Genomic DNA, 12,724 nt, shown 5'->3' on the forward strand with positions numbered 1-12,724 from the left:
TATATACACACTTTGAATATTAATTACAATGTGTTAAATCTGAAAAGAAACATCAATTGAGCTATCAGCTGTTAAAGTGTGTGTGTGTGTGTGTGTGTGTGTGTGTGTGTGTGTGTGTGTGTGTTTTGGGGGGGGACACTCTGTATTTAAAGCCATACATTTTTCTCTAAGCATTACTTTAGTTACATCCCATAATTTTTGCTATGTCCTATTTTCATTTATCATGAAAAGTATGTTCTAATTTCTATTTCAGTTTTTCTTTGACTCTTGCATTATTTAGAAATGCACTGCTTAATTTATAATCTTTTGGGATTTTCTGGACTGCTTTATGGTCCGGCATATGGTCAGTCTATCTTGGTAAATGTCCCACACACACATGAAAATAAGACATATCTACAGTTGTTTAGGGTAGATTAGATCAAGCCAAGGTCCCAGTCATGCCCCTCATGTGAGTAAAGATACTTCCACAGTCTCTTAGCTGAGCCTCCAGATTGAGAAACTGACAAGCCATCCTCACAGCGCTCTGTTCAAACTCCTGAGCCACATAACTTGTAAAATGATTGTTTTATGCCATGAAGTTTGGGGATGGTTTGTTATTGCAACAATAGTAAGAAGAAAATGCTATTTTTTAGGCGCAATGTCTATAAGAAAATCTATGCTTTTTCATAATCCTTCCGGATTTAGGACCAGAGTTAAGAGAATTAATTCTAGAACAATATATTTCATATACATTTAAAAGTAGTCAAATTAACCAAAAAATTAGGCACTTTACAGCTGTAATTCTAATAGCTAGTATCACACTCTCAAACATAATGTTATCAAAAGTTATACATAAAATCTTGTGCCACTATTTCCTATTATAAAATCTACTTAATTATTATAATTGCTAATGTTTATATAACTAAAGCATAAATAATATCCAAACAGAGATTCACGGAGGAAATACATATTCAACTATACTGTTGAAGGAAGTTCAGTCCTGAAATTCTTAAGAGGTACTAAACAACTGTCTACCTTGAAAGTGATGGAAAGAAAGTATTCTGGCCATTCAATTTTCAAAATGCGAGGCAACAGATCTATCATAATAAAGTAAATCTCTCTCTAAAATAAACAGGATAAGGCTTCTATATTTTTGTCCACTGGTCCAGACAGCTGCTACTCAGATTCTAGAGCTTCTAGCTAAGTGAGTTACACAGCTCTTAGGTAACTATAAGGTTTGCTTTCCTTTTCAAGGTGGTATATGAGTCCACTAGGCATTTGTTCTATGCTGCGCTCTCAGGGTTACTGGAGAGAAACATTTAAAAGAATTTATTTATTCTGAGACACTACTGTAAAAAAAAAAAATGCAAGGGTACATTTAAAGAAAAGAAGTGTTTATTTAGGTCATCCACTAGGATTGTAATAAATAATGCAATATAGTAATGTAATAACAGATGTTTTCATGCATTTATCATACTTATAAATTTACAAAAAAACCTGGCTTACTGGGCTGTTGGGACAAATTTAGAAGAGTGTATTTGGCAATACAGTGAAAGTTAACAGTGTTAAGACTATTAAACAGATTCGCTTTACTATCTTTTTAAAAATACATTCTCTATATATCTGTGAATAAATGGTAATGTTCCCTTATAGTTTCTATTTTTTATAAACATGCCAGAGCTAAGCCAATTGTGAAAAGATCTAAGTTGATAATTTGTTATTTATTAGTATTTCTAATGGGAAACAGATTTTTAAAAAGAAATAAAAAGTAACTCTTCTGCATTTAAATGTGATGGCTGATATATTGCAAGCCAGAATCATTTAAACAATAAAATATGCCTGAATGAAATAAAATCCCAAAATAGAAGTTTATAAATAGTAACTTTGATACTCAATATACAAATGCTATAGTATTAAACAATGTTTGTAATTTGATAAATGACCAATTATCTGACTGCAAAAGTGGTGAACTTTGATTAAAGCTTAATTTTGCTAGTAAATTTCACACAGAGTTAAAATAGGGTAAACTTTAACATAAATAATTTAAACATATCTTAAACACTGAAAATGTGTTCTTGTGTTATTTACAATTAGTCAGTGATACCAGTGTATAGCCAATTGCCAGTCTTGCATCTCTCTTTCAACATCTGCTATTACCATCTTCTTTTTAAATACTTATGCAAATCAGTTTAGTGAAGGAGAGCGATCTGTGGTCCAGAGTAATTCGATGTATGGCCATTTGGTTTGAAGACAGCGTTTAATAGGAGTGTCATCTGTTTGTAGCATGGGATCTTCAAAACCCATAATAACTGCAGTCCCTTCTACATACATTACCTGTTGAACAAAATAAAGCCACCATGATAAAACAAATTTTATAAAGCAAATTTTTATAAAGGATACAAAATTTTTCATAGGCTAGCAAGTAAGGCACTATATATTGTTTCATATGAAACTTTACATCAAATTTTATTATGACAGAAATTATGACCAAGAATATCTATTTACTGATTAATGTGAAAATAAATTTGGAAACAGGATGGAGATACAAATTTAACTGGTAGGTGACCAGCTGACTTTTAGATTATAAGTTTAAGATAAGAAAAAGCATTTAAAAATCTGAAAGCACATTGTTTCTGATAAAAGAAAAATCATTCTTCAAATAACATATACCACTTGGAAGAAATTATTTATATAACAATTTATACAGTTCCTACTGTTTTAATATTGAGGCACTCAGATGGTCATGCTGCCTCACAAAATGAAAAGCTACAATAGAAATATAGCTATATATTCTAAAGATTTAATTTTCTCCTTTCAATTTAAGTAATAAATTTCCAAAGCTAAAAGACATTTGGAGTTTGCCAATGCAATTTGCTATTTATTGTATTAAATTTTCTGAAATGCTTCTCATGACTGTACTTTGTACTACATGAAAAATCATAGAGAAAAAATTTAAAAGATATCAGGACAGAAACAAAATCAAAGAGAAAGGTTGTTATATAAAACTAACCAGGTATTTTTATATGCAGTGGAAATTATCACATCAAATGTAAATTGGCAGGTAGGTATCAGAAAAAATATTTATTCTGATTAATTTACAGTAAAAATCTTTTAGAAGTATCTATGAAATACTCAAATCCTAACTTATTATAAGGGCTCACTGTGTACGGTAAGCCATTTAGTCAATTTCTTTTTTGTCCAAGAGAAATTCTGATTGTATAATTTAAAAGAGATATAGACTGCTTTCTTCCAAAGTACATATACCTATTTTCACACATTCAGTGGCTGATACACATGACTGAAATTACATTTTTCCAATATAAAAGTCATAAGCTATTTGACTAAGGAACCAAAAGAAATCACGTCATTACCCTTCAATGGGAGTTTCCTTAAAAAACACATTAAATATAGGAACAGAGTATGTTATATTAGTAGATCAGATCACTGGGTTTCATGAATCTACTCCTTTTTTGGGAAGCTCTAAAGACATACTTTAAAGTGAAATACATTCTTTCATCTTTATTTTAGTTAATGTATTAGTTTGTTTCTAGTTTTGATGAAATAAATTTACTTTAAAACTACAACTCATGCTTTTCAACTCCAACAAGTAAAACTTCCTTTTCTGAAAAGTTGTCTACAAAGAATACAACTCAAGTTACTATAATCAGCTGCATGAAAAATCATGGAGAAAAAATTCAAAAGGATGTCAGGACAGAAACAAAAATCAAAGAGAGAGGCTGATATATAAAACTAACTGGGTACTTTATATGCAGTGGCAATGTTCACATCAAATATAAACTGGCAGGTGAGCATCAGAAAAACTTTTAATTCTGATTCCAGCAGAGCTGCTTGGGCAAAGCACTGTGACCTACCTCTGCGGCCTGAGCCAGCCTGCGCCGGCTGCTGGATCATGCTCCCTCCCACGTGGCCAGCTTTCTCCCTTTGTTTCCTCAGATATTTTAAATAGTATCTTACTAGGTAGTCTACCATATTTCTAGCTCCTAAGTAACTTCATAACATTATACCTCTTCAACTTAATGACATACATGCTTTGCTCTATAGTTCTTATATACTATTGTCAACTTATGGTTCATCTTTGATTTCTGATCTTTTTGTTAGTATGTCAGACGCTTGCCATGAGCATGATATGAAAACTTACTATATACAGGTAGCGTGATCAAGGACAGGATTGGGAATCAGGAACTCAGTTCCAATCCCTGCTCTGCCAGTGACTTCCTGTGTGACTCTGGGTGAGTCACTTAATCTCCCTGTCTCAGATGCCTCATCTGTAAAATATGGATAATATTTGACTGACCTACCTTGTAGGGACTGTGTAGGTGAGTAATTAGTGACTCTAAATTACCTCCTATCACAAGGCTACGTAAAATTTCAAAATCTAGATGAAGCACTCATTAACACATATCAGGAAATAGCATCCAAGTTTTCTTCTTATCAAATTTATATTATTTTGCTATGTATATATCAATAAATTATCTTCCTGTGAAATGATCTTTAGATCTAATTTAATAAAATGTCTAACTTATATTTTGTTAGGAATATAAATCTCAGCTTTAGATTTGCTCTAACTAGCAATGTATTTAGTGTACATTACAATCTATTTTCTGTAGCCACCATCAATTTAGATAATTATGAAACCAGCATGATTGTTTCAAATGAAAAACGTGTTAGGCATTACTCCTTCTAATATTAGCTATATATATCTACTGTGATTGCTACCTGAATAAATGCAAACGTAATAGATATACCATATATGTAGACAAAACTAATATTTAATCAAAAAGGGTGTATCAGTGAGACCAACTTTGGGATTAAACCAGGTGAGTACAGGGGAAGTAAGTTACCTTGGTGCCTTTGTCAATGATTCATTCACAAAGCAGCAAAGCATAGTGCGCAAGAGTGCAGGCTCTGAGGTAGGCTACCTAAGTTTGTCCCAGCTCTACCATTTCCTGCCTGCTTGACCTTAGCAAGTTGCTTACCTCTCTGTGCTTCAGTTTCCTCTTCTGTAAAATGGGGTATACAGACCATATTTATTTCATAGGGTGAAGGAAAACTTCAGATAAAACAAAGTACTTAATACAGTTTCAGATAAATGCTCAATAAGTGCTAACTATTATGGTTATTAATTTAAATCCTTTAACAATATTTTTCTCAGTCAAAAATCTATTATCCCTTTCTTCGCTTGAATGGATCAGTAACTTTCACTGGACTAAACTATAATGTTGATATAGTAACATCCACATAGCTAAGGGTAACAACATGCATACAGATGTAGTTATTTTGTCACAGTGAAACTATTACTCTAAAATTCCAATAAAGATCTCAGAGTATCATATACTGGTTAAGTCAAAATATGACCAGTTCTAAAATATGTTGTAATAGTAAAGAGACTCTTGGAATAATCTCCTTAGGTAGCAATTTTGTGAGAATCAAACATTGTCATACATTCATATATTTACTTTATCAACCGAGGTGAAGACAAATCACTATGTGAATGAATTATCATACCTTTTCGTTATAATTTGACTGCTTCAGTCCATTGTAGTGGTAGACAGTAAACGACTCGGGACCACTGGAGCCCTATTAGAAATAAAGTACCATTAAAACTTTAAATTATACCTTTATATCAGGCAATTTCTAACTAACAATTGAAAGTAAAATACAAGTTTCTTAAATCCTCATCCTTTGATCAGGGAATCCTTTGATAAAGCAAGAAACTTAGACTTATGCAATTAACTACCAGAAAGTCCAAAAGCTGAAATAGTTGCTTCTTAGGAGGAGGCAGGAAAGTGGAGAAGTGTTGGTTTTTGTTAGCTCTTCTGGACTGTTCCATTTGATGTTTTTAGCTATGTGCATGTGTTACTGGAACATTTTTTTAAAAGAACATGGCTCTAAAATACAAAAATATTTCCTAAAATCTCTGATTTTTTTTCTGGTTGTATATAATTTGTTTCTCTCAATAAGTATGAAAGAACAGGAATATTACTTTTACTCAGACCACAAACATATATGCACCAATACTTCCAATTTGGTCCCCAGTATTGAATTAGGGGTTTCCATCCCCAAAATATCATTTGAGTATTGTGAACTTTTAAGTAGTGAAAATAGCATTGTGAGAAATGAAAACATAATTAGTGGTTAGAGACTTAAACAACATTCAATAAAGAAAGGCTATTGTATAAATCTTTATACTAAACTTTCAGAAAAACTGATCAAGTTATTCCTACTGTCTTAACCTTGGTTCTTGGCTGAAGATCAAGTTCAACTCTTAACCTAGCACTCAAGGCCATTAATGGTCTGGCCTCACTGAAGGTGCCCGGCTCCAATGATTTCCTTCCGGGCCTGTGGATGTCTTCCTGTGCCTACCCCTTGTCTTCCTGGCCACATCTGATTGATACAAGGATGGGAATGTGACTTAACTGGGCCAGCATCCCTCCTTAGGATTTTTTTCCAATTGGAACTAAGGAAAGAGAGCTGCTGACAACTGAAAGAAACAGGCTGAGAGAATGTAACTACTCTGGAGACAGGAAGGATACAAGATGGAGGGACTGCCCCAGAGGATCCTAGTGCCGCCTCTGACGCTTCTTCAAATCCTCTGAGGCACTCCTTCCAATTCGTATCTGTCCCTCCCACTTAAGTCAATTCGGGCTGGGGCTCTGTGATTTGCAACCAAGGCTCCTACAATGCAGGACCTAATCTACCTTTTTAGTCTTATCTGCAACTACTCACCTTTCTGAACTCTTGTCTTAGGTGAACATATTACTCATTTTCCCATGAAGACCTTTTGTTGTTGGCTCTGCATATTTATGATAGCTCTTACCCCTCTCTCAAATGCCTTTCTCTCTCCTCTCATTTTCAAGACCTGGTTCAAGCCTTGCTTTTTCTGTAAAGTTTTTCTTGAACACACTAGTTGGGTTGTTTATGATTTGGGACCTTTTTAACAACAATTTTCTCAAAAATTAACCTGGAAATGAATCATATACTACTTTGTATCATCTCTTCAGTGGTTATTTTAAAAGATAATTCAAATTTTCAATTTTTAAACCTTTCATTGCTTTCCCAACTAAAACCCAAGCTCTTACAACTTTTTTGTACCCTACTCAAAATGCTTCATAACAAACAGAAAAATCAACAACTTATTGTATAAAGGTGTCAATGTAATTAGTTACTTAGATAAATAACTTGGCTGTTGCTTTTCAGAGTTTAACTTACAATATAAATATTTACTGTGGTTGAATACAATTTATATTCTCTAGTTCTAGTAATTTAAAACTGGCATAAAATACTGAAATAGCAAAAAGTAGTTTAATACAATAGGAAAGTGCTTAATCTCTAGGGTCAGATGACCTACATTGAACTTTGAATCAGCCACTTACTAGCTGTATAACCTTAAGCAATTTCTTAAGTTCTCTAATCTTAAATTTCCTCATTGCCAAAATGGGGGAAAAAATAGTCCCTAATTTATGAGGCACATGGTGCATAGTACGTGCATAATGGTAGCTGCTACTCTTACTGTAAACAAATTGTCTTGAAATGCTTATGAATATTTCAAGTTTGGTGCCCGCCTCTGCCTCATAGCAAAGAAACGTTCATCCATAGCACCTGGTTTAAGTATTTGTAAAGATTACTGAAGTTAAATATTTTCCTGGCTGTCCTGACTCTACTTTTGCAACTTTACTTAATGTACTCCTTCCCGGTTGATTAAATGTTTATAGAGTGTCACTACAGTGGTCTGTTAGGTAGAAAGCAGCCTAAATGAAGGGTAGAGTCATTTTACATTTTTTGACTACAGAGAAAGAGGACATCAGTGGTATGAGCTACGATCAGAAAAGTTCTGTGACACTGAGAGGTCTGAGCTCTTACAGGGTGCAAATAGGCAAGAACGACAGGTCCAGTGGGTCTCAAACTTCGGCACCATCACACCAGAATCCCCTGGAGGGCTTGTTCACATCCACTGCTGGGCCACACCAGCAAAGCTTCTGCTTCATTAGGTCTGGGGAGGACCTGAGAATTTGCATTTCTAACAAGTTCTTAGAGACCACATTCTGAGAACCCATTGCTCTACAGGGAACCAAGAGCAGAATCACATGCTTTGGTTGAGGAAAGAGCATGAACTACACAGGGGCAATGAGATAAGTCAGGTATGCTGAGTTTCTTCAGAAGAATAATAGCAGGAAATAAGCAAGCAGCAAGGCATGAACTTGGAGAGAACAAACAGAATAACCAAATGGAAAAGTCTGTCGTCTGTAAAACAGAAGGGGCCCAGAATTCTCTTTAATTACCTCAAGGAATACTAAAATTAAAAAACTGATTTCTTGAACTATTAAACTCTTAGAATAATTATAAGCAGTATCATGTAATTAACTAAATATAATTATAGTTGGTAACTATCTCACTTTGTTTACATTTCCTGACCATTTTCCAAAGTTTCCCAAAATTAAACTAAACACAAACGTTATTTCCTTATATCAATAACAATTATAAGAAATCAGTGTTTCTCTAAAATGTCCTGACAGCAGCCTTGAAATAAATTAAAAGTAAAATTAATACTATTGTCTCAAAAAAGTTTAAAATGCTAAAATTAAACATTTATTAAGATAGAAAAACACAGTATTAGATTCCAAAAAAGAACTTTTTAAAAAAAAACCTAGCAGTTGGAGTATGAACAAATACGATGTCACAATCCTAGAGTCTTGCTAACAATATCAGAAAAAAAGAATCTATTTTTTCATGAAGCATTTACCAAAAATTTAAAAAGTCTAATAGCCATACTGTGATATCCTTAGTTACTTTCTGAATTTTCCCTCACTCACTTTCTTTACTCAAAGTAACCATAACAGATAGATACCAGTTTAGAAAATATGGGTTCAATTTTCAATTACCAAGATTAAATGTTAATAATATTGTCTACTGGTAAAGATAATTTATATATGAGACATCGAATTAACAATTATGTCTTGAAATTTATTAATTTTATCTTGACATTTTCTTTCTGTCACTATGTTACCTTTCTTTTTTAAAAATTTAAATTTATTGGAGTAACACTGGTTAATTAAGGTTATATAGGTTTCAAGTGTACATTTCCTATGATACATGATCTGTATATTGCATTGTGTGCCCACCACCCAGTCAAATCATCTTCCGTCACCACATATTTGGCCCCCTTTACGCTTTACTAGCCCCCAAAACCCCTTCCCTCTGGTAACCAGCATTCTGTTGTCTGTGTTTATGAGTTTCGGTTTTATATCCTACATATGAGTGAAATCATATGGCTCTTAGCTTTTTTTCTGACTTATTTCATTTAGCATGATATTCTCAAAGTCCATCCATGTTGTCGCAAATGGCAGCATTTCACCTTTTCTTATGGCTGAGTAGTATCCCACAGTATATATGTCCCACATCCTCTTTATTCAATCATCTATCGAAAGACACTTTGTTTCCATGTTTTGGCCACTGTGAACAATGCTGCAATGAACAGGGATGCATATATCTTTGGAAAAAATGTTTTCAATTTTTTTGGATAGATACCCAGAAGAGGGGTTGCTGGATCATATGGTAGCTCTATTCTTCATTTTTTGAAGAAACCCCATACTGTTTTCCAAAGTGTCTATACCAGTCTGCATTCCCACCAGCAGTGAATGAGGGTTCCTTTTCTCCACAACCTCTCCAACACTTATTTCCTGTCCTGTTGATAACAGCCATTCTAGCAAGTGTGAGGTGGTCTCTCATTGTAGTTTTGAATTGCCTTTCCGTTAATAGCTAGTGAAGTTGAGCATCTTTTCAGGGTATCTGTTGGCCATTTGTAAGTCTTCTTGGTCCTCTGCCCATTTTTAAATTGAATTACTTGTTTGTTTGGTGTTAAGTTGTATGAGTTCTTTATAAATTTTGGATATTTTTCTACTTGACAATACCTTTCTTTTTTAATAGAGGTGGGATAGAAATAGGCATTTCTATTAAAACGATGAACTTTAATTTAAACTATGCTAATATCTGGTAAAATGACCACAATGCACCTAGCTAAACAATCTGGTTTATAGCAAGTCCTCCACTTAAATGAGGAAATTCAAGAGTATTGAGATTAGTATAGATTCTTATTCATTGAGCTGCTATCAGAGCCCAATGGAAGACATATCCCAACATGAAACACCACAGCAACACTCAAACCTTTTTCTTTTTGACTCACCTAAAATTCTCCTGAAACTTAGGTGAAACTTAGGTTCACTAGTAGGTGCTCTCACTACATATAGGCTCCTTTACCTTCTTTCTAGTATTTAGAAAGTTCTAAAAAGATACATACCAATCTATTGACACTAGTCACCTCAGAGAAGGAAAATCAGGGTAGGAGTGGATAAAGAGAGTTTTTCTCTTTTTACTTCCATACTTCTGAATTTTATCTTTTCTTTTTAAAAACAGTATCATTACGTGTACATATACACTATCTTCCACCACTCCTCCATCTCAAGGTTCTGTATTATTATACTGGAACATATATACCTTTCAATCCTCTCTGTATGGCAAAGTATTTATGTAATACTGCTTTTTTAGTCTCATATCTACATGTCAGAAGATTTTAAATGCATAGGAAAAGTGCTAAAACAATCACAGATGATTACCCCAATAGGACAAAACAATACATTTCTTCAATCATGTTACCTGATCAGGAAAAAATTCTTGAAGAAATGGACCCAATAGTATGATTCCTAATCCTTCTGGATCTAATTTATTCTTCATGAGATTTATACTGTGGGGAGAAAAAAATAAAACAGTGGGTACCAAAGGAAAAAAAGCTTATTTTTCTTCTTTCATGATTAAATTACTGGTACTCTAGCACTTTGACTGCCAAAAATCTTAAGAACTGTTCTTTTTAGCCTCTTAATGACAAATACACAGGAATGACATCTGATTTGCCAAAACTTGGTTATTTTTAAACCAGAGTAATCTGTTACTATTTAGAATTTAAATTATGACGATGACTTTGGAATATCGTTCCTTATTAGGTAAAGTAATTTAAAAACTTAGGCTTATAAACACAGGCTTATAACCCCCCAAAGGCAAATTCTCTTTGCTTCATAGGTATGCCTAAATTTAACAATCAAATGAGGCATTTAACTTAAAAATGTTTATTTTAAGCTCAAGGAGAAAAAAAAATAGGGTCAAAAGGAAGCGGTGCATCAGATAATCAAAAACATCTCCTAAAAAGCTTAGTTTCCAGAACCAAATGAGGTGGAGGCTTAAAATTCTTAGGCAATGTAACTTGAAGTTTAAAAAGGTAGGATAATTCTCAAAGAGCTAAGGTATAGTGAGTTACAATAAATGGTATGTACTTGATTGTTCCAGTAGCAGCCTAAACTGAATAGTGCTTTGCACAGCCCTTACCATTAAGGTATAGCCAAGGCTGGTGAAAGGTGTTATGTGTGACTAGAAAGAAGGCAGAGAGAAAAGCAGAATGCAGTTTGATGGGTTTTAAAAACGAAAACTTTCGGAAAAGAAAATTTTCATTCACCATGTTATCTCCCAAACTATAAATGCCAAGTAAAGTATGCATTATTATTAAACATGCAAAGGATGTGACATTTTAAAGGGTCTGAGTAAGGGCAGGAGGTTATGACATGAAACAAATGAAAGCAAGGTCACATTATATATAATACATCTAATTTATTAATCCTAAATTTAGCCCTGTTAATTTATGGGCCATCACGTATTATAAACTAGACCAAAGTACAGAGTGAATAACTGAGTCTAATCTTTTAGCTACTTCTAGAAGAAGAGTCTAACTAAATTGTACTAACTTTATAATTCAAAAATGTTATATATTCTGATGAAACAAGAAAAATTAAATACTCTATGTAAGAATTTGGGGGGGGGGGGGAATCACTTTTCCTTTTTCCTCCTTCCTGTCATAAGAATTGTCAGTAACCAAAAGTACCTGAGTTCAATTCTCTTTTGCAAATTAGGGCAATGAAAACAACAGGATCTCCACTTGGAAATCAGTTTAGAGGAAATACATTAATTACTATTATTCCATTTATTGGACTAGTTCATTCTCTTTGAATTTCTCCTCTTTAAGTTGGAAACAGCAATTATGTCTGTTAAGAATGGGTAACATCACAGCTGTAAGTAGGAAGACTCAGAGATATTAATTCTGATGTGATTAGTTTGTAAATGTATATATGCATTTCATACTTTCAAAGAAAACCTGATTTATTTAAAAACAGAATGAGATCAAGTTTTAAAAACTATGTGTATCAATATATTTTACGTTGTTCTTGCTGAATCCTTTCCTTAAATGTTTTGTAAGCTAAAGTTTGTTCACTGTCAAAAAAAATTTCAGAAGGAAAAAACTCGTGCAGATAAAACAAAAGTTAGGGTACATCATAGGTGATTTTTATTTTATTTCCACATTTGATCAATATATGCATCCACTTAGGAGAGATTGTCTCATGCATAATAAAGATCCCAAATTTATGAAAGAAGTGATAGATGTAACACATGTACAAATAGAACAGTGAGACTGAAGACAGTGACACAATATTAATGTTAGTAAGTACTTCAATACTTTCAGTATTGAAAAACTATATTCTGTGATATTCTGGGTCTCTTACTAGGTTTCAGCTCAGTTAATTTAATCACATAGAAATGTTCAACGACTAGCAATACAGACATTATACAAACCTGTCACTACTTTCACTGAAGCTACTAAAGACATGGGCATATATATTTTTTTTAA

General features: G+C 33.4%; 1 protein-coding gene across 13 annotated transcripts in view; it reads right to left on the reverse strand.

Moving 5' to 3' along the window:
• Nucleotides 1-703: 703 nt before the first annotated feature.
• MINDY3 (MINDY lysine 48 deubiquitinase 3) overlaps nt 704-12,724 on the reverse strand; it is a gene marked incomplete at its 3' end in the record, with an annotated part of 106,938 nt that continues 94,917 nt past the window's right edge. For 9 of the 13 annotated variants that reach the window (XM_081120513.1, XM_081120521.1, XM_081120514.1 and 6 more), the window contains 3 exons: nt 10,651-10,738; nt 5,506-5,577; nt 1,354-2,313 (listed from right to left, as the gene is read on the reverse strand). In XM_081120513.1, coding sequence (XP_080976639.1) covers nt 2,164-2,313; nt 5,506-5,577; nt 10,651-10,738 — 310 coding nt within the window. Of the gene's footprint in view, nt 2,314-4,138; nt 4,266-5,505; nt 5,578-10,650; nt 10,739-12,724 lie in introns of all 13 variants that reach the window. The other 4 variants (XR_013997646.1, XR_013997647.1, XR_013997648.1 and 1 more) reach the window with 2 other exon arrangements.

Source organism: Miniopterus schreibersii, assembly GCF_964146895.1.
Source record: "Miniopterus schreibersii genome assembly, chromosome: 1".
Taxonomy (NCBI): domain Eukaryota; kingdom Metazoa; phylum Chordata; class Mammalia; order Chiroptera; family Miniopteridae; genus Miniopterus; species Miniopterus schreibersii.